This window comes from Mustela lutreola, chromosome X, assembly GCF_030435805.1.
Source record: "Mustela lutreola isolate mMusLut2 chromosome X, mMusLut2.pri, whole genome shotgun sequence".
NCBI classification, from domain to species: domain Eukaryota; kingdom Metazoa; phylum Chordata; class Mammalia; order Carnivora; family Mustelidae; genus Mustela; species Mustela lutreola.
This window is the reverse complement of record NC_081308.1, coordinates 7,776,355-7,798,747: the sequence shown is the minus strand read 5'-3', so window position 1 is coordinate 7,798,747 and position 22,393 is coordinate 7,776,355. Positions and strand designations below refer to the sequence as shown.

Here is a 22,393-nt window from a genome sequence, read left to right as displayed (position 1 = left end):
ACAAAGACAAATACCGTATGATTTCACTTATACGTGGAATCTACAAAAGCCAAACAAATGAATGGCAACACCAACACCAACGATCAGGACAAAAAAACAAAACAGAAACAGACGTGCAGGTATGGAGAATTATCTGGTGGTCGTTGGGGGGTGGGGTGGGGCAAATTTGGGGCAAGGGATTCAAAGGGACAAACTCCCAGTTATAAAAGAAATAAGACAAGGGAATACCAGGTACAGCCCAGAGAACGTAGTTAATAACACCTAACAACTTTGTACGCTGACAGATTTATTGGGGGATCACTTTATCGCATGCACAAATATTGAATCACTATGTTGTATCCCCAAAACTAATGTCATACTGTATGTCAACTACACGTCTGCGAAAAAGATGAAATGTGTATGGAATCAACACTTTGGACCCCTTAAACTTACACAGTGTTGTATGTCAGTTACATGTCAATAAGGCTGGTGAAAGAAAGAAAAATCGTTTTTAGGAAAATGTCTCCTATGGTGATATGTTCCTCATGAGACAACTGAACGAGGCTCCCTAACCAGCCGTGCCCTTTGTCTGAGACGTTGTCTGCATTCTAGTCTCAGGAACAAATGGAACACATTTCCTCCGCACAGCTTTTCTGCATCAGACGGCAGCCACCCTGACAGCGTGGCCCTCTGGGGGCTCGGAGCTCCGGGGGCCCCACCGCGCAGCAGGGATGGATGGCTGTGTCTAGCTGCGGTCGCTTGGCCGGCGGAGTGGCCCCCGTGTCCCTGGGCTTGCCGGCCAAAGGAGCAAGTGAAGGCTGGGAGGCCAGGGGAATGTGGAATTTATGGATCCTAAGAAGGCAATTTGGAAGGAGGGATTTTTTTCATTTATGTTTAGTCTTAACTCTGTGAGGTTGTAAAGAGGCGCTGGAGACGGAGGGAACTGTTTGTATGCTAAGTGTTGTCTGCCTCAACTGTGCTCTTGTGTTTGGGCCGGCTGCCCAGTCTTGTGTGGGAGGCTGCTTGAGATATGTGCACGTCTCCAGAGCATCAATTTTCGATTTTAAAAAGGATTAAAGTATTATTTCTCTGAAGCCATGGAGCTGAGGCAGGTTTTACAGGAGAAGGACAGAGGAGGGGCACGTGGGTGGCTCAGTGTGTTGGGCATCTGACTCTTGATTTTGGCTCAGGTCATGATCTCGGGGTCATGGGATCGAGCCCCGTGTTGAGCTCTGTGCTCAGTGGAGAGTCAGCTTCTCTCCCTCCCCTTCTCAAATAAATAAATAAATAAAATCTTGCAAAAATGAAGGAGAAGGTCAGAAGAAAGAGCCAGGTCTTTTTAAAGAATCATCCAAATTTTTGGCTGATAGATTGTGTTACATTTGTTTCTCTCCTGGAGGCAAGAGAGGAATTGTAAAAGAAAGGAAAACATTAAATGCTAAGAATGAATAAAAGGGAAATAATAACCCAAGCATTAATTGATGGCCAGACTTAAAAAAAAAAAAAAGGCACTGCTATAAACTAGGTTTAAACAATTGGATAATAGTAAGTGTAGCTGTTCAATCCAGAGGTTCCAGTACATACATCAGATGTACTTCTCACGTTCCATAACTAGCCAGGATCTTTAATCTAAAAATATCATGTTTATGGATTTTATAAGACTTGTGACTATATATGTATATGTGTATAAAGATATATATTACCACGTGTGTGTATATATTTGAGTACATATGTGTAGACATTCACGAGATTTTTAAAATTACCATCCTCTAAAAGAAAGAAAACAACTGGCAAGTCATGAGAAGGAACCAGAGCTGATTGTTTATAGGAATCTCAGAAGATTTAGATTATATTGCTGCGGCCTCCCAGGTCTGGTATAACACTTGAAAGGACAATTTTTTGAGAAAAAAATACCCAAATATCAGTTGAAGAGAAGCCACCGAAAACTGCCTGACTTGCATTTTTGTGGAAATGGAGATCTGGCTGTAGAAAGCCAAGTGACGCCCACCGCCTCGGCCGTGTTTGGGTTACTCCTGATCAGGGAGGTAACTTCCCTGTTCCTTCTGTTTTTTTCCCTTAGCAGTCCCCAGAGGAGAGTGCGGTTGGGGACTGAGGGCTTTGGAGCAAGGGTGCCATTGCCAAGCTCCTGTGGTCAGAAGCCAAGTGGGTTCCTTGCTTTGTGAGTCAAAACATTTGGAGAGCCCCGTCTTAGGAGAAGCAAATTGTCCTGCCCCATGGTGGCCCCTCAGTGTTAGTCCATCTTGCAGTGTCTGATTCCAGAGATGAACAGAGATAAATGTGTCAAGATGGGATGGGCTGTTCTCAAAACTCGGCCTTTTGGCAGGATTTGGAGTGGATTCCCCTTGTTGCGTGAGAAACCGAAGCAGAGATCCTGCCTACTAACCCCTGCGTGGACTGATATGTCTTTAGGAAGCTCTCCTGTTCTGTGAGCCGCATCTGCCTCTTGCTCATGCTGAATTCCTTTATGGGGGGGGGGCCTTGAATGTAGCTACTCTATAACCTAAAATGGTGGCCCTGAGGTTGGACAATGTCCCTGGAAGTTCCTGGGGACTCAACTTTTCTAGAGAAGTGGCGAATTCCTTCCTAAAAGCCAGGATTGTGATTTTAAAGGCTTTTGCTCTTCTGTTGCTTGTCACAGTGTCCTAATGATAATTGAGAGCTGTCTGCAGCATGGACCGCGAGGGCAGGGGAAGTCTAAACTGGAACCAAGGAAAACGATTGTATTGGCTAAATTATCAGATTACTCCAGAGAGCAATCACTGCCATCGTAGCAGATTCTGGTTCGTGTTCTTTGTAGACTTGCTGGTATTGTCATTACTAAGTGTTGATTGTTCTAATCTCGTGGACTCATACATAATAACAGCACTCAGCAGCTAGTTCTCCAGTGGTTGCTCTTTGGTAGGCACAGGACCAGGTCCTAGAGGTACAAAGATAACAAGAACAGCCCCTGCCGTCAAGGAGAACAAGTGTTTAAGGAGAAAACAGACTAGATGAGTGGTCTAGCAGAAGTCCGACCAAAAGGCCTGCAGTGCCTCCTATTGGGGGGTGGTGGTGGGATGGGTCCGTAAGGTCCTGGGGAGCCAGAGAAGCTAGTGGGAGGTGTACAGGCAAAGGGGAAATGGGAGGTGGTGGCTGTGATGCGGTGTTACAGGCGGAAGGGTTCACTGACCCTTGAAAACAAAGGACTCATGTCTAATGTGTAACCTAGAATTTCAAAGGGCACCTCCCCTGGCCAGAAGCCACGAAGGTGGATGGTCACATCTTGGAATGTTCAGAATGTAAAAAGGGTGCTGCTGGCATTGGGCTAGTTGTAAAAAACGGGTTGGGTTCTAGTGACCTTCCAGAATCTTGGCTAGTCTGAAAATTTTATATGTACACACATTTGTCTTTACGGTATGGCATGACCTAAAAGTCACAGCCTGATACAACGTTTAGGTCATAAAAAGAAATAACAATTTGAGGTTACTTCCTGTGAGCGGCCTAGGGTTTTTAAGGCAGGGTAAAACGGCCCGACTCTGAGGGCCAAATATAGACGTGGTTGTTTTAGAATCTTCTGCTTTTCTGGTCTCAGAACGTGTGGCATGGCATGTAACTGAATCCAGTGCAGATGGGTGTGAACCCAGTTCAGTTTTGGAGGGAGGGATATTAAGGAGCAGCATGTGTCTAAGATCAGGATTAAACTTGCCAGATGAGGGCACAGGGAAAACTTTCTTTTTGATGAGACCGCAAGTCCCAGTCGGTGGGAGGGACAGCTGATTGGAGGAGAGTAAATACAAATGAAATAAGGGAATGTTTGTTTCTAGTTCTGGTGTATCTTATTCTAAAAGAAAGGGGGGTGGGATGCCTTCTGCAGACTGAACGAAACCCACAAGTCAGAGGTCAGTGGACATTTTGGGGAAAAGACCAGGTATGTTAGGGCATCAAAAGCGGCCATAGACAAATGTGTACATGAGCGGGCGTGACTATGCTCCAGTGAGACCTTATTGATGATGAATGCTGAAATTGGAGATTTTTGTCATTTGCACATGTCATGAAACCTAATACTCCTTTTGGTTTTCCTTTCAACCATTCAGAAACATAAAAACCATTTTTACTGACTCCTATGCCAGATTGGAGACAAACATCTCCCCTCATTTGTTCCTTTAGAACTAACCAAACCAACCCAGACAAATAGCGTTGAAGAGCAACGTGCTTTCTCTTCAGGCTTTTATAAATTCACTGAGTGATAACTTTTCACCTTTGGTATTTTCTGGGATTTTTTGGAATGCTTTATGCTCCTGCTAGAATGGTTTGGGCCCTTGTAATACTTCCTAACATCAGTCATCATGCATTTACTAAGTGCTCACCATCAACAGAGATGCTGGGGACAGACGTCAGAGGAAAAGAAAATATTAGCAATAGAAAGTGGTCCAGAAGCTCCTCTATTTATGGAATTTCACCTTGTGCACTTTCACAGATACAAACAAAACCAAACTCTGGAGTAAAGCCCTCTGGCTGTCTCCTCACTGCCAAAAATATGCATTAAGAGTTTCTGGGAGCTCGTTTTGTTTCTGCCCTACCCCCCTCCTTTTGTTTTTCAGTCTACCTAATATTTACTCCCTTTCTATTCAGTACTGAGGAGTTTTATCATTAACCCCATCTTGTATGGTAACCTCAGAGGAAGTGGGAGAAGAAAGTGCTAGTAGGAAGTATCAGAGGGGAAGGTGAAACAGAAGCCATTTTTCAAAATTGAAATAGGTAAACAAAATTGTTGCATGTTCTTTGGCAGAAGAACCATTTTTTAAAAGATTTTATTTATTTATTTATTTGACAGAGAGAGAGAGAGAGAGAGAGAGAGCGCACAAGCAGGGAGAAGCGGCAGGCAGAGGGAGAGGGAGAAGCAGACTTCTGCTGAGCAGGGAGAGGGATGCAGGGCTCAATCCCAGGACCCTGGGATCATGACCTGGACTGAAGGCAGATGCTCAACCAACCGAACCATCCAGGGACCCCAGCAGAACAATTTTGAGGACAAAGACCTCACCATATAACCTGACCTTACCTGTGTGATGACAGTAAACATTGATATAGAGCTTATATATATGCCTGGCACTGCTCTAACCTCTCTCTCTCTCTCTGTCTCCACACACATATACACGCACACAGGCACACGCAGGGATGCGCACACTCATTCGTATAATCTCTACACCCCCCCCCCAAATATGGTAACCAGTCAGTGATGTCGTAAAATGATGGATGAAACAGAGAACATCTAACTGTGTTGTTAGGAATCAACAGCTTAAATATGTTTGTGATGATCTATAATTTGGCAAAAGGAAATCAATCCAGTAAGTAAGGTAACCCAGTCCTGGATGGTTCTGTGGATTGGCAGCTTTGGGAATCTACCCAAACTTAATAAGTGGCGAAATGACAACGGGGGATAGCGAAGCTGCTGAGAAATTCCCTGGGACTATGAGCAAGGAAGAGCGTGAGCGGGAGTGCCAAGCCTCGAAAACCGGCTCATACTTCATCCTGCTGGAGATACTTTGGAGGCTACAAGTTTCCACCCTGCTCAGGACCTCCGCACATAGGAACAGAGTCCTAAACAGCCTTTAGGGCTTAACAAGTTTTCAACCAGAATGTGCAGTGCATACTTGCTATTGGTGCTTTGCCCAGAATATCACAGATCTGTTATCAGTTTTGTGTGCCTGGCCCATCCCCCAGCTTCTATGTGGTTTGCTTCTAATGACCAACATCTGTGAACTTCAGAGGATATCCCTTGGGATTCTCGAGCAGTTTCCCTGCACCCACAAAGAACAGGAAGTGCCTGAGACTTTACATCACCCTGGGGCATCCCATAGCCCATGACTGGCAGGTGTGAGAGTGTTAAAGCTCAGCTCCCTTGGTTTGAGATGAGACAACTCTGAGATGGAATCGACACTCCGGAACTCCCCCTGCCCCCGCCCCCCAGGACCAGGCTGAGACGGGGACTTGGCCAGAAATCACACCGTTACTTGGCTTCCTCCCCTGTCTTACCCTGTTACGCTTGCCCCTTACCGATTTCTCCTGGGAACGTGTCCTTAATAAATCACTTGCACATGAATCCTTATCTTAGTGTCTGTTTCTGGGGAACTCTGCCTCAGGCAAGAAGCAACTCTTACTGAGACAAGTCGCACAAGGCCTTGCCTTCAGTTAGCGTTGAAAGGCTGGATGAGAGAGTGGACTGAAAAAACTAATAGAAACCCATCTTTAGCCTGGAGCCACTCGTGTCGTAGTCAGGGAAACAGGAAAGGGATGAAATGTCGCAGGTGCAACAGTGAAACTTCTCACGTAGCGCAGCTCTCCAGCTGAGGCTCTCCGGGCTCGGCTTATTAAATGTTGTCCGGGAGAAGAAACCACCTCGTCCTGGGATAGCTGCCTGTCTTCTCTGGCACCACTCCATTTATTATGAAGACCTCCTCCTTCCCTCCCTCCTTTCCTTCTTTTTATTAAAAATATTTATTTACCTGAGAGTGTGCACACATACACAGGCAAGATGGGGAGGGCGGGGCGGGGGGGGAGGGGGACAAAGCGAGTCCCCAGCAGACTCCCCGCTGAGCATGGGGCCTGATGCAGGGCTTGGTGTCACGACGCCGACATTATGATCTGAGCCGAAATCAAGAGTCAGATACTTCACCGACTGTGCCACCCAGGTGCCCCTTTCTTTCTTTCCAGTAGCTTTATGGAGATCAGATTCACGTTTCCTCCAGCTGGACTTCAGTACACTCAAGAGTCGTGCAGCCATCCGCACAATCAGTTTTTGACCATTTTCCTCACCCTGCGAAGAAACCCTGTACCGAATTCGGGCTCTCATCTCTTCAACTCCCCATCCTAGACAACCACGGACCTGCTTTTGGTCTTTGTGGATTTGTCTATTCTGGGGATATTTCTGATAAATGGAATCATGTGATCTATGTGGTCTTTTGTGACTGGCTTCTTTCACTTAGCATCATGTTTTTAAGGTTCATCCATGGTTTATCATATAACAGTATTTCATCCCTTTTTATGGTCAAATAATCTTCCATTGTATGGAATGTGGATAGACCACATTTTGTTTATCCATCATTCAGTTGATGGGCATTTGAATGGTTTCCATTTTAGGCTATTATAAATAATGGCACCATGAACACAAATGCACAAGTTTTTGTGCAGACATATATAATTCCTTTTTGTTATATACCTGGGAGTGGAATTGCCAGGTTAAATGTAGAAAGTTTTTTCTTATGTTGAGCCAAAATCCAAGTCTTCCTAATTTCTCCTCTTGAGTCTTGTCCAGCTTTCTGGAGAAAACTGACAAGGCTTTCCTTTCTTACACATGGTGTCCCTTCAAATCATTCATCATTGTCTCCATGGCCTTCTTTAGCTCTCACAGACTGAATTTTCATTGTTCTTTTGATCATTCCACTGTAAAAATGGGAGTTACAGAAATGCAGACGGAGAGCCTTGAAGTTGTTACATAGTCTGCTATGATGAACAAACCAACCTTCCTTTGTTCCAAATCTCAAACTCTCCCATCAACCATAGGAGAATAGTGGCTGGCAACTTTATTTAGCTAAGATGGGAAACGGAATTGTTTCTAGGTGGGAAGGTTTTTCAGTAGACTCTGAAGGGATTTTCCCGTTGGAAAATCTAAAAGGACTAATAATTTGTGTGATTTATACACATTTGTCATTTTTTGACATGTTCATGTGAGAAAAAGGAATTCCATGGTTTTGAAAAATTAAAGTTTAATGGAGATCAGTTATCCTAAGAGCTTTGAAAGAAGTCATGTGTAGCATTCTTTTTACCGTTAGTCACAAAGACAGTGGGGAGAAAACTTGGCAAAACCACAGGAAAAATGTAGCAAGTCACTTAGCAGGCTCTAGGTTGTGGTGAACTGGGCCAAATGTTATGTTCATTTACTCATTAATAACTACAAATGGATCTGATTCTGGCTTGTTAGTCATGGAGTTAGGAATGTTTTCTACATTCCTCTAACATTCAATCCAGAGGGCCGGATGGGTTCTGATGTTGTCTTATCCTAGCTGCATGATCTTGAACAAGTCATTTGCCCTTTCTGGGCATTGGTTTCTGTGTTTTACTACCCTGGCATCAGTGGCTTTCCAACTGTGTTGTTGTACGTGATAAGAGTCAAAGGATCTTGCTAAAAATGTCCGTCCCGAGGTGGTGCTTCAAGAGTTTCTGAGTCATTGTGTTTTGGGGAGGTCCTCACAATTTTTTTTTTTAATATCCCCTGCCAAGTGATTTTAATGTATGTAGTCCTAAAGACCATACTCTCAGAAACACTGATTAGCCATTTATTTCTAATGTCTTTTCCTCTTGTCCTGTGTTCTGCTGAAAGGGAGAAGAAATCTTATTATCTCTCCAGGTCATATCTGTCCCTATATGCTGTGTTTATGAACGTGAACAAGGATGGCAGCTAAAATTGAAATAATGAAAAAGCCTTAGTCCAATGCTTAGATTCTGCTGTATTAAAATTATTTTGGCTGGAACAACTTTATCTATAATGCAGGGTTTCCTCAACTTTGGCCCTACCGGTACTGAGGGCCAGGACATTCTTGGCTGTGCATCTGTGTGTTTGCGGGGCGGGAGTCGGTGTGTGTGTGTGTGTGGGGGGGGTGTGCATCTTGTTTGTTGAGGGATGTCTGGCAGCATCCCTGGCATCTATCCAATAAATAGTAGTAGCAATCATGTCCCCACCCCCTCTTTTGACCCCCCCCCCCCAAATCTCTGGAAGTTGCCAAATATGCCCTGAGGGACAAAATTGCCTTGCCCCTAGTTGAGAGCCACTTTTATAAAGCATGGTCCCAAAGAAAACAAATCAAGAAATTAAGCTTGGAACAGCTTTCTTTGGTTGGCTCTGACCGCGCAGTAAGGTGGTAAAGGCCCTGTTGAATTGTTGGTGCTCAATCTTTCTGATTCAAGCATTTCGTGGAGATCAGGAACTCTCTGGCCCATCCTCCCTGTTTGGTGGATTAATGGGCTACAAGCAGGTTTAGGCGACTTGGCAAGCGAAGGGCATTCTGTCTCCTCATTTTATTACACTTCTGGCAACATATTCTTAATATTTGCCTTATATGTCCCTCTCCCTATGAAAAATGAAAATCATAATCACAAAATAGGTTAAGGAGGGGGACAGACACCGTTCCATGTGAAATTGCTTTGAAAGTTCTAGGGACGAGAGTTATGCCAGGTGCCATCATTCCTAATATTGCGGAGCCTCTGAAATGAGGCGTTTTTGAGGTTTCAACAGTGGTTTCATTGCGTGACTCGTCAAGTGCTCCAAAGGACTCTATAGCTGTCTGTTTGGGTCACACAAATAGCCAGTTTTTACTCTACCTGCTAGCCTTTCAACATGCCATGTTGCCTGGAGAGCCACTTGTGGGTAAGTCCCGTTGCTCAGCCCTACTCTTCTGCTCTCGGGATATTTCTCCTTGTTTTCTTGGGTGAAATGTTACCCACTCCACTGAGAGAAAAGTTGTTGTTGGTGTGGGATGCGCTACTAAGTAGAAATTATTAAAGGATGGGTTTCTTAGGTCTGTGGAAGGTTTAACAACCTTGGCACTCTTGACATTTTTGGCAAGATAGTTCTTTGTTTGGGGGGAGGACATTCTACACATTGTAGGACGGTTGGCAACAGCCCGGGCTTCTCCCCACTGGCCACAAGTGGCAACCCCCACCCACATACACATTTTGTGACAACCAAAAATCTCTCCAGGCATTGCCAAGTGTCCCTTTGTGGGGAAAAAGAACTACTGGCCTCAGAGATATGGCTGGGGCACTGGTGGTGTCCAACCCCGTGTTGCAAGAAGCCCCCATAGTAATCTCATAGATGAGTCTGACTTATCAACGAGAGTCTCTACATGGAAATGTATCGGAATGGTCCGCAAGGAGATATGGACCCATCTTTCATTTACATCTCGACTTCGCCATTTACCAGATGTGCAGAGCAAGTTAATCACCCTCATGAATAAAATGGGGGATAATCATACTTTCCTCATACTGTGATTCCAAGGATCCAGATTTGCTATTCGCAAAGCATCCAGTTGAACAAAGGACCAGTGACGTGTGAGCTCAATAATTAGTGGGATTGTTATCGCTCCAAATAGTAGCCCCCACACCTGCAGCCCTAGGGCAGCCAGGAGCGTCCTGCGGGCTTTCCGTGCTGCGGCACCACGTGGGGAGAGGGCGTCCTAATAGGTCGAGCAAAGGCAATAGACTAACATTAGATAATGGATATAATGAAAAGCAGTTTCCTTAATCTCACACTCTTTTTGGGGGGATCCCATAACCAGAGGGATTGCAGCCTCCTCTTTTTGCATACTGACGCTTGAATAGAAAATTCATTTTAGAAATGTCTCTCTGTGGATACTTTTGAAGGGCCCTTTCCCTGGCTCCCTGATATCGAATACAGCAGTTCTTCAGGGAGAATATCAAAATGGCAGGAAAAGGACAAACCAGTCATACCAAGCTGAACCTGTTTTCATGATCACTTGATCCTCACCGTCCCTCCCTTGGCTTTCCCCCCTGCATTCACAAATCATCACGCTGTCAGTTCTGGCTGATATATCACTTTTTTTAAAAAAAATTTTTAAAATTTAAATTCAATTGGCCACTACATGCAGTGCATCATTAGTTTTTGATGTAATGTTCAATGATTCATGAGTTGCATATAATACCCAGTGCTCATCACGACGTATAACTTCTTGATATTCTTTGTAGGAGGGATCAAGGCTGAACGCAGTAGGAGGAGGGGTTGCCAGGCCACTCTTCTCTTTCTTCTCTGTCCTTTGTCATCACAGCTCCAGGCACCATTCCCAGCATCCCCAGGAATTCCTCATTTGCTGTTCTTCAGACAGGGTGTGTCTTCAGGCTGGGGGTTGTCTCTCTCTAGCTTACCTGGAGCAAGGAATAGGATCCTTTATTCTTCCTTGGGTCCCTCCCAACTACACATCCATGTTAGAGTTAAGAAGAAGGGGAGAAATTGTGGCCATGGAACAAAATGGTAATTCCATAAGTGGCACTTATGTTTCCAGTTGGGTTGCTGAGATACTGTGCCGCCCCTCCCCGCTCCCAGTATACTGACCTGCAAAATAAAATGTCTTTCCCCAAAGGCATAGCTGATGTGTCCATCGCTTTAACTGTATGTGTGGACAGAGTCAGCAGTGGCATGTTGTGAGCAGGGCTAGTCAAGTCTTCACTTACGGGATACATGTGATTTGGGACGAAGAGGACCTTAAGCTTCTTCCCCATCTCTCCTTCCTGGTCCTAGAGTTTGATTTCCTGAATTGTATCTTTGTAGCCCCATGAGAAAACCTAGAAGAGAGACAACTCTAAACTATGTTCAGTCTTTATATAAACTATGTTCAGTCTATTTATACTGTAGTGTAAATAAAGATTCGAATTGGTACAATGAGTTCAGAAAATTATTGGGCACTGTCCAATAAAGTTAAAGACATGCATACCTATGACCTAGCAAGTCCGTTTCTAGATCTGCACCCTACACAAATGCATGTGCTTGTGCCCAAGGAGGTTTGTGGAAGGATATACAAGCAGTATGGCTTTCAGTAGTCCCAGACTGGCAAGGACACAAATGTCCATCACACTTGGAAAGATGAACAGTGGTAAACACACACAGTGAGATCCTGGACAGCAGTGGGTATGAACCAACTATGTCTACCTACGCCATGGAAGAGCCTTAAAACAATATTGAGTGAAAGAAGCACATGTAATAAAGTATACATAGGAATCATTTATATAAAGTAAGAAAACCGGCCACGCGGAGCTCTAGTATTTATGGATACTCAACTTCCTAAGAAGCAGTAGTTCTCTAAACAGGGGTGATCTTGCTCCCCACCCCAGGGAGTAATATCTGGGGACAGTTGTGGTTGTCACAGTTGGTGGGGGGAGATAAGGCTGGCGTCTAGTGGGTAGAAGACAGCCTCCACAGTCAAGAACTGTCAGTATGATACCAAAGCTACAAGAAACAAAAGCAAAAATAAACATGTGGGATAACATCAAAGTAAAAAGCTTCTGCCCAGCAAAAGAAGCAATCAACAAAATGAAAAGGTAGAAGGAATGGGAGAAAATATCTGCAAACCATGTATCTGATGAAGGGTTAACAGCGAAATAACTCAAGAACAAAACCAAAACCAAAACAAACCCAAGCAGTCCAGTGTAAAAACAGGCAAAGGACTGGAATAGACATTTTTGCAGGGAAGACAGACAGATGGCCAAGAGACACATGAACAAGTGGTCAGCATCACTCATCATCAGGGAAACACAAATCAAAACCACACAAAGATATCATGTCACCTGTCAGCGTGGCTTTTATCAAAAAGACACATGATAGCAAGTGTTGGCGAGGATGTGGAGAAAGGGGACCCTAGCACACTGTTGGTAGGAATGGAAATTGCTGCAGCCCCTGTGGAAAATGGATGGAGGTTCGTTAGCTACTGTATGATCCAGCAATCCCACTTCTGGATGTATGTCCAAAAGGACTGGAGTTAGGATCTCAAAGAGATACCTGCCCTCCCATGTTCATTGTAGTATTATTTACAATAGCCGAGATATGAACACAGCCTAAGTATATGTCTGTAGCTAAATGGATAAGGAAAGTGTAACAGCTCTCCACGACCCCCATCTCTCCCTGTCTCTTTCTCTGTCTCTCTTTCTCTCTCCCTCTCGTGTGTGTGTGTGTGTGTGTGTGTGTGTGTGTGTCTGTGTGTCTGTGTGTGTGTACGTACACATATTTCAGCCACAGCAAAGGGAACTCCTACCACTGGCAACAACATGGACGGACCTCGAGGTCATTATGCTAAGTGAAATAAGTCAGAGAAAGACAAATATTGGTGATCTCACTTATATGTGGAATCTAAAAAAAAGACAAGCAAATTCATAGAAACAGAGAGTACAGTGGTGGTTGCCTGGGTGGAGGAAATGAGGAGATGATGGTTCAATGGTACAAATTTCCTTCCAGTTATAAGATGAAGAAGTTCTAGGGATCCAGTGCGTGGTGCGGTGACTGTAATTAACAATTGTATGTTGTATATTTGAAAGTTTCTAAGAGAATAGGTCTTAAATGTTCTCACTACACACACAAGATATGGTAACTATGTGAAGTGATAGAAGTATGAACTCATCTTATTCTGGTAATTATTTAAATAAATATTTAAACTTAAATAATGTTATATGTTAATTATATCTCAATAAAGCTGGTGGGGGAGTAGAAGATTATTGGTTCCCAAATGTCAACAGTGCTAGGATTGAGAAGCCCTGCTATAAAAGGGAAGCAAAGAAGTCAAGTCCATAAAATATAGGGCAGTGTCTGCCACCAGGAGAGGGCGTTACAATATAGCCGAGGGACTTGGGACTCTCTGAGACACCAGCGGTATTCTCTCTGTTGACTTCAGTGATGGTGATCATGGGCATATGTTTTGCAAAAATTCATTAAGCTACACATTGTATGTTATCAATTTTTTAAATTCAAAATTTGGAAGGTATTCTAGCAGGTGGATTGACAAGACAGTAGGATGGAAGAGTATGGGCACTGGGTTTTAGGGAAGGGGTCCCCCCACCCAAGAGGGTCTCAGAGCTACTCTGTGACAGGGCAGGGCCTCCAAGCGGGGCCTTCTCCTGCCAGCCTACATAGGTTTTAGTGCCCAGATGGCCCTGAGCTCCTCCTAAACTCTGAAGCTGAATTTGCTTCCATGGGCTTGGGTAAAGTTTTCCTGAAAAACTCATCACCCCTGGGCTGGCACCAAGTGTGGAAAATGTCGACTCAGCTTATAGGCAGGCAGAGTGAAGGCCAACAGGGGTTTTAATTTCAGTGTGCTGTGGTGGCGAGGACCGCCCTTAGTCCCGAAAATGCTGGAATGTTCAAGGGGCAGGAAGACAAGGAAATTCCACTGTGAGGATGACACATGTTTATCTTAAAAGTGATGCTGGTAGAGGAACTCCTAGAGATGATTTCTGAGTCCTCTCTGGGGGAAATGATAAACATCAGAGCAATGTATTATTTTTTTTGAAAAGGTGACTAACCAAAAGAGAACATTAGCCACACCGTCTCTTAACGTAACGAGCAAGCGGCATGAACTTCAGCCTCCGCTAGGGGAGGGTTCGTGTGCTTGGGGTCATCTCCCATAGTCACCCAACAGACAAAGATCGGAATTTCGAAACCACCTGCCATGTTAAAATGTAGTCTAAATGACCTAGGACAATACCGGCAAATTGTATGCCCTTAAAAATATTTACTGAATGAATGACCGAGTGAATAAATAAACACCATGGAGAGGATGCTTAGGAGCAGAGGTGTGCAAATAAGACTTTTTGATTGGAGCGGTGTTTAAACTATGCCTTGAACTATATTCAGATAGAAATAATGTGTGGAATTCAAATTGTTTAAGACTTAATAGGACTTTTCAAGTTTGGCACAATCTTCTAGGTCCCGTCTTGAGTCTTGAACGAGCAGACTGAGAACTGAAAAGGTGTGGCATTCTCTCTGAGGTGAATTTCATGTCTTGCAGCATGAATCGATCCTTTCCTTTCTCAAATGCTTTGTCTTATCTCCCCAGACCTTTCAAACACGGAAAAGCAGCCCTGTTGCACTTAAGAATTTAACTCTGACTTAGCAATGACAATTTAGCAAGAAATATGCCAGCAGGCAGAAGTCATTCCTAGAATGTAAGCACGCAGTTCGGGAATGATGGAGTTTTTCTGGCTTACGATAATGCTGTTTCGTGACAACACATTTTTCAAAGGTGGCACCCCAGCAGTGTGAGGTGAGCCAATTTAACATGGGGGTGCCTTACTCCGGGGTAATGATCAAAGCACTGTTGTTAAGGTGTTTTTTAAAAAATTTATTTACTTATTTGAAAGAGAGCATGCACAAGTTGGGGGAGGGGCAGAGAGAAAGAGAGAAGCAGACTCCACGCTGAGCAGGAAGCCCCATGCAGGGCTCAATCGATCCCAGAACCCCAGGATCATGATCTGAGCTGAAGGCAGAGGCTTAACTGATTGAGCCACCCAGGCACCCCACGGTTCAGGTTTTTAAATCCAGGGACATACCTTGTATTGTTTATGTATATTAATAATGAACCCGTTTCTGTAGGGCAAAGGATTTTTAGCTTTGGAGGTTCAGTGGCCAGTATGACAGAGAGAGAAATCCTAAAGCTGGAGAGTTCAGCTTTCTAAATGGACCACGGTGAAGCGAAGGTCCCTAAACGGGTCCCGGCTTCATTCTCTGAAAGATGCCGCGTGGCGAAGCCGATGCTAGTTCTCTGCCTTATTCCACGGGTCTTCGCTGCTAGAGCTCTAAGGCTGCTTTCCGCAGCAGAGCAGAGCCGAAGTGAAGAGGGGACTTGAGCATATCATTTTTCCAGCTCTGCCTGGAGGTGTGAGGAAGCAGGGAGGGCCTCCAAGGTGAGCAGGCGAGCTCTGGTCTCCCAGGCAGCAGAGCGGAAGGAGACCTGTGCAGCGTGGATTGCGGGGGGACTGCGGGGGGACTGCGGGGGGACTGCGGGGGGACTGCGGTGAATGGTGACGTGGACTTTCTTTCAAGACAGGCGGCAACACGCTGGTCATAAGTTCCCGTTTGGGACAGGGCACTGGTTTAAAGCTTATTTTTATGTTACTACAGTATAAAATACACATAGCAAAGGGTGTAAATTACAGGAATCTGAACTGGAGTGCTCAGTGAGATTTTCCATGTGGGTGTCCTTGGGTAAGGTGTCTGACCGATGAAGATACAGAACGTCTCCAGCACCCCGAAAGGTTCCCTTGTGCCCCCTTCCCAGTCAGTACCAACTCCCTATCTTGGTAATAGATATTCATTTGTTTATATTTATTTCCTTGTTTATTTATCCCTGTTGTGGCTTCTGTAACCATAAGTTGGTCACAGCTGCCTATTTCAGTTCAACGTTTGAATTTCAATTCCGGAATAAGTAAATAGAATCATACACTGTGTCCTATTTTGTGTATGACTTCTTTCAACATTTGTGAGAATAATCCATGTCATTGTGTGTGTCAGTATTCTCTTCTGTTCATTGCTGAGTAATATCCCATTATATGAACAGACCACCATTGGTCCATTGAGGAGCTGTTGATGGGCATCTTGATTGTTTTCATTTTAGCAAATCTACCTGAGGATTTTAAATATCCTCGTAGGTGAGGAAGCCATTGGCACCCATTTCTCTATGCGTCTGGGAGTGGAATTCCTGGATCAGAGGGCAAGCTTGTAATCAGCTTTAGCAAATGTAATCTTAGAGCTTTCCAGAAAGATGAATGGTCATGGGATTATCTGTTCCTCAGGATACCTGTGCCCCTGGCTTCACATTCCTGGTTGTTGTTGTTGTTTTTACAATGTCCATATTTACAATTATGATGCCATTGTTTTCAAAATATTAGTTGGGTGGTTCATCCAACTGAATTGTAAGGGTTCAGACACGGGGGACACATCTTATTTCCCTTATTCCCACCTGGTGCACCCACACAGAGCGCAGGAAGTGCTCCTGGCCAAGTCCAGCACCGGGGGAACCCTGAAGAATGGAGACAGGCCACCCAGAAACCCGCCTTTCCCTGGGTAGCTACCCGTCTTGGGCTTTGACGGATGGATTTCACTGGGTCTGGAGTCTCCACACTGGCCCCAGACCCTGCCTTTGTGTGGACTTAGCTTGTGGGGAACCTCAGGTAAATCACAGAATGCCAGGCCGAGGGAGGGACCTCTGGGGTGTTACCAAGTGCACACTTCCACAAGGGATTGTACAGCGGAGGCCAGTTTTCAGTGGTGTGAACCTCCAGTGTGTTCTAAAAATTATTTGGTTCATCTGGCAGCATTTGCAAGGAGTATACGTTTCTTCTGTTTCCAGATTCTTGCGGTGCTCTTTTCTGATGTGCACCTCAGAACTAAGGCACAGAAAGCAGCGACCCCAGCCCCCAACTCCGGTGCAGCCCGGGACCGACACCAGCCGCTGCGTCCCGGCAGGTTCTTACACGACTCCCGCTTCCCGCGGGGTTCCTCAGACAGGCCCAGGTCCCGCAAGCTCTCTGGGACTCAGTTTACCCAAAGTGGCGCGGTCAGGCCGGCAGCCGGCCGGGCCTTCCTCAGGCCTTCTTCAGCTCCCCCGAGCTGCATTACTTGGCCCCTCTCAGGCCTGCCCTCTCCCGGGGTTCCCGCCGTCGAGACTCTCGCAAAGGAGGGCTTTCCAAACACCAAAACTCCGCCCTCGCGGGAGCGGGTTCCGAATCGCCTTCCAGCGACAGGCCCACACCCCTTTCAAAGTTAGCGAAAGTCGCTCTTTCTTGGAAACCCAAGCTCGCCCTCTCGCTGGTGTTGAGGGCTTCAGCAGCCCCAGCGCTGGCAGCGCGGCTCCCACGGGCCTGGCAGGGGTGGCGGGGCAGGAGGTAGGAGCGCCGGCCGCCCTGACACCTGTCGTGGGCGCGCTCCGTCCGGCGCTGCAGCCCCCAGCAGCTGGCGGCTGCGGTGGCTGCCGCGCGACAGGAGCCCGCCAGGAGCGGAAGGAATTAAGCACCCGCCCATCCCATCTGACTCGGCCGCTCCCCTCTCCTCCTCCCCCACCTCCTCCCCCTCCTCTCCTCCTCCTCGCCCTCCTCCTCCTCCTCCACCTCCCTCTCCTTCCTCTACGCCGCGGCCGCCACCTCCTCCCGGTCCCTGTCAGCCTCTCGGAGGGACGCTGGTGCCTGCGGGCGTTGCGGCGCGCTGGGGGCGCGGGGAACGGGGCTCGCGTCCGGGGGCTGGCCCGGGATGGCGGTGAAATAGGGGGACCTCGGAGAGGCGCCGCGACCCCAGGCTGTGCTCAGGGCCTGTCACTCCTTCTCAGTGGCGACATGGGGGACCCGGTACACCGCCAGAAACCGCAGCTGCACTACGCGGTGAGTGTCCCGGCGCGCACACGGGCGACAGGGGGCGCCACTTGGCCGGCCTGGGAGGGGACAGCTTGGGGTTGACGGGACCAGTGTCTCCCCAGAGGTCCTCGGTCGGGGGTTAGGGTGGTGGAAGGCGTCCTGGGCGTCACCCCCGAGCGTCACCTGCTTAGAAACTCGGCTGCACCCTAGAAAGGGAGCCCCCAGCCCTGAAGCCCGCGTTCCTTTGCCCCGCGCGGTGGACACGGCGTTCACGGCCAGAGGCTGAGTCCTGCCGCCGCCTCGCTGGCCAGGGCTGAGAAACGGGGCTCCTGGGGCCCAGGTTTGCCCGCTCAACCTTAGGTCAGATATGCGGCAAGAAGGAGAATAGAACTGGCGGGGAGGCAGGGCTGCTCCGCGATCTGAGCGTGGGGCTAGTGGATTCTCCGGAGAAAATGCTGCAGGGCACTTTGGGGTGCAGCCGGTTTGCTTCTGGAAAAGAGGGTGTGCATCTCCCTCAGAGTTCGTGGCGGGACAGAATGTCGCACATTATCCGATTAACACAAGGTGATGCCAGGGGGTCTTCTGCCAGTGGCTTCTCTCCTCCCTGTTGACTCAAATACTCCTTAGATATTTACCGGGGGCTTTGGGCTAACTGAGTGCCATGCACTGCGTGGACTCTGCTCGGGGGTCGGCAGGACACCACAGACTCAAAGCTCAAGGGCTTTTCCTCTTTTAAAGTAGGAGTCAAGGTTTCAAGGTGAATGACGGACCGGCAAATCCAGATTCCAGATTGAGTTTATTTTTGAGAGAGAGAGAGAGAGAGAGAGAGAGAGAGAAAAGATGTTTTTGAGGAATGAGTACTACTCCTGAAGATTCTGAATGCCGCCTGCAGGGAGCCGGCAGGCAGCAGCCTTAGCTCACCGCGGTGTTCGTGTTTGGACATCTATTTTCCAGTTGTAAGATGTGGTGTTTTGAGATGGGCCATTGCAGTCGTCCTGCCATCTGCTACTTTACCGAGTTGTCTTTGACCTGACGTTCACTGCTGAAATTATACATGCTACTTTAAAATCGGAGAGAAGCAGGCACAAATTTAAGAATCATCAGTATTTATAATTAGTCTGACAGTTATCTGTCTGGAATTCCTGTCCTCCAAAATGCCCTCTCCACATAAAAAAAAAAAAAAAAAAACAAAAAACAAAAAACAAAAAACAAAAAAAACACTAAACTAAGAAAATATATATTTTATTTAAAGAAAGGAGTGGAGAGTGGACAGGAGTTGTAAATACAGAGGTCCTGGTTCTTGTTGCCAGGGTGGGTCCTGGATCAGCTGGGGGCCACTGGGCTAATCTGGAAGCCCTATACTTTCATGCCGATGCGTTGGGAGGAAAAAAAATAAAAAAGAGGACCTGAATTAGAAAATCATCAGGGTCCCTACTGGTGAACATTCTAGGAATCTTATGATGGCTTTCTCTAGTTTTGCCATTAACTTGCCTTGAAATGACAGCTGAAACACTGGTAAGTTACTAATGCTCGTTTTTGTAGACACTCGTGGCTCAGTGATTTTCCTTTTAAAGTGATATTAAGGGTAACCCAGTTTTGGCAGAGGTTTCCTCGTACTGAAGGTTCTGGAGTCTGTGCTCATTACACCCAGTCGACATTTTACCCCACCACCTTTTCCAGATTTTGAACTGTGTGCTGATGCCCTTTGATTTGCAATCTGAGGTCTCTATGCCATTTCCAAGGTGGAGGAGGAAAGGTGAGAACCTTACTTTAAAAAAAAAAAAAAATCTATCCATTCTACAAATGGTTATTGCCTCAGTTAGGCAGATGCATCCCCAAACAATTTAAAAACTATTTTCATTCAGCTGTCTCATCCTGCTAAAAGCATAAACTTAGAGTCAAGCTAATGCTGACATCTCCTCTTGTGCTCTGAAGATTCGCTGATGGACTAGCCTTTTATTCAAGCACAGATCACCACATGCCTATTTTCTGATTTAGGGCTATAAGAAAGAAGATTCCAGAGGGAATTTGTTGGCTTTCAGGTTGGAAGAAATCACCCGGGGTTCTCTAGAAGTTTCTCATGCATACTTAAGGGTGATAAAGCAGCAGCATTCAGCAGCTCTGTATCAGTCACAAGTCAAAAGAATGTTCTTTATTAAGTGTGACCCATTGCTTTTCATATCAACCCTCTAAGGCTTAACATCTCTTCTAACACTGCTCTCTTCGTCTGCTTCCCCCATCCTGGTTTAAGTAATTCCAAAAGCTCATTTTGCCTTTTAGCACAAAGAATCCACTTCCTTGGCGCTACGTGGTTCTGCCCCGCTGTGTATTACCATATCTTAGTACCTCCTGCCTACCCTGAGATGTAATCCAGGGGGCAAGTATTTAATGTTCTTCCTCCGGAGCTTTTTCATTTGCCCAAGACGAGACTTCCCGTAAGAAATCAGTGGCTCACATTTTGTTCACTCAACAAACATTTGTGAAGTGCCTATTGTGCGCCTGCCATTTGGTCTGTTTTCTAAAGGGACGATTGAATAGTGAAAATGCCAAGAGTTGCCACAACACTTGCTCATGTTTTTACATGGTCATAATAGTCTTCAGTAGACACGAGCATTCTCCATTTGCATAATGTGACAGTTTTCCAACGTATAGCACCACGGTCTTCTTGTTTTCATCATCAGAACAAAAACGTCCCTAGCAGCTAATGCTGTCCTCCCAACCTTTCCTCCCGCCGTTTTCCCACATTTGATTTACGGTGTGACTCCGCCCTTCCCGCTGGGCCTTGTCCTTCCCGCCTTCTGGTGACTTGGTCAGATTTGCATTCCATCTGCACGGAGCCCAGGATGGCGTTGAGGGTGAGCAGGAGGCAGAGTGCATCCTGGCGGTGGGGCCAGGGAGAGACGAGAGAACGCCCTGCGTGTGACGGCAGCTGGGCCGGAGGTGGAGAGCAGTTAGCGTGTTCGAGAGATACTTAGGACAGCGAACCAGCCGGTCTTCGTTTGGACGGGCTATCGAGATGCTGGAGTATGACGGTCACAGACGGTGTGCATGGATCCGTGATTGCCTGGCAACACTTTCAGAGAAATGGCAGGTCATAATAAATACCTCCTTATTGTCGTCTTATACAACTTGTGAAGTGTTTGGGTACGGGCTGTGTCGAATCCAACTAGTGGGTTAGACAGGTTTTCTATTTTGTGTTCCTTGGAAACCCAAGCCTCAGTGGTGGGGTTCAAGGTGGCACAGGTGTGGCTGGTGACAGAGTGGAGTGCTCTCTCCAAGCGCCCTGATTTCGCACAGCTCATCTGACTCATTTAGACGATTGAGATAGATGAGCCGAGTTGCCCTTCCTCCTCCCTGTTCTATCACCATAATAAACCAACAATCAAATATTGTACCTTCGTTGACTTACTGTGACCGTCCACGTTGTTGAATTGCATGGCCAAGTAGCTCTTTAATTGAACAGGTATAGACAAAATCCCAATTTTAAGATACCTGTTGAGTTCAGTGCTGTGTCTTTATGTCTTTCTTGGGGTTTCTTAGCCTCAGCAAAGTGAGCATTTGGGGCAGGATGATTTTTTGTGGTAGGAGCTGCCCTGTACACTGTGAGATGGTGAGTGGCCTCCCCGGGTTCTAGTCATTAGATGCCAGTGGCACTCCTCCCCCCAAGCTGTGACAACCAGAAATGTCTCCAGACATTGCCACATGCCCCCTAGAGGACAAAATCGCTCCCACTTGAGACCCACTGGTGTGCGTGTGATTTTCATGCATGCTTTTGAGAAGAGGTGACAATTACCACATAATAAGAAGATCTAAAAAGAGGAAACATGGTAAATGTTATGAGTCTTATGTATGTTATTCAGGGAACATACAGAACTTGAGCGACAGGGCGACACAGAGGCTCAGAGAGAGGCTCAGACCCTGGGGGCAGAGTAATGGGTCACCTGGTTTCAGCGATCATGGCTTTAACAGTGTCTTCCTGCTCTTGCTGACCCTGAAAAGTTAGGTTGCTTGGCCTGGGTTAAAGAGTAGGTTAATCTACCTTCCCCAACAGTCCCCATATGCGTTCTTCCGTTAAACACAAACAAAATATTACAAACCTTGATTGTCTGCCAAGATCATGGAACAGGTCTAATTTCATGACAACTCACGCAGTTAAGTACAGTGACTCCTCCAGCAGAATGCCTGCGCTGAGCCGTAGTTTTAGAGCAAGGTATCCGGGGCACTTTCGAGCTGCTCCTGAACAGTGTCTCCGAAGCAGCTCCCTGGAGTCATGCTCTTCCTTTCGCCCCGTTCTACGAAGGGGAAACGAGGAAGTTTCAGGAGGCCCCCCGGCTCAGATAAATCGGTCCGTGGGGTGATGTGTGTTCTGTTCACTGAGCTGTGCCAAAAAGCAGGGGGATTAGACTCTGACTTGACACTGATCCCTGGGGAGTCCAGCTGTCAAGGTGTAGCCCTTGGCGTCCCTCGGACGGTCTGCTGCCGAGCTCCTCCATTGCTCCCTCACTTCCTCTTTGGT

General features: G+C 46.5%; 1 protein-coding gene across 3 annotated transcripts in view; it reads left to right on the top strand.

The window, feature by feature from the left end:
• Positions 1-22,393, top strand: part of ARHGAP6 (Rho GTPase activating protein 6) — a 479,046-nt gene that overhangs the window by 212,750 nt on the left and 243,903 nt on the right. For 2 of the 3 annotated variants that reach the window (XM_059157790.1, XM_059157789.1), the window contains exon 1: positions 17,318-17,904. The exons of the other annotated variant lie outside the window; for it this stretch is intronic. In XM_059157790.1, coding sequence (XP_059013773.1) covers positions 17,860-17,904 — 45 coding nt within the window. In that variant the 5' untranslated portion in view covers positions 17,318-17,859. Of the gene's footprint in view, positions 1-17,317; positions 17,905-22,393 lie in introns of those variants that run through there. 3 annotated transcript variants of the gene reach the window in all.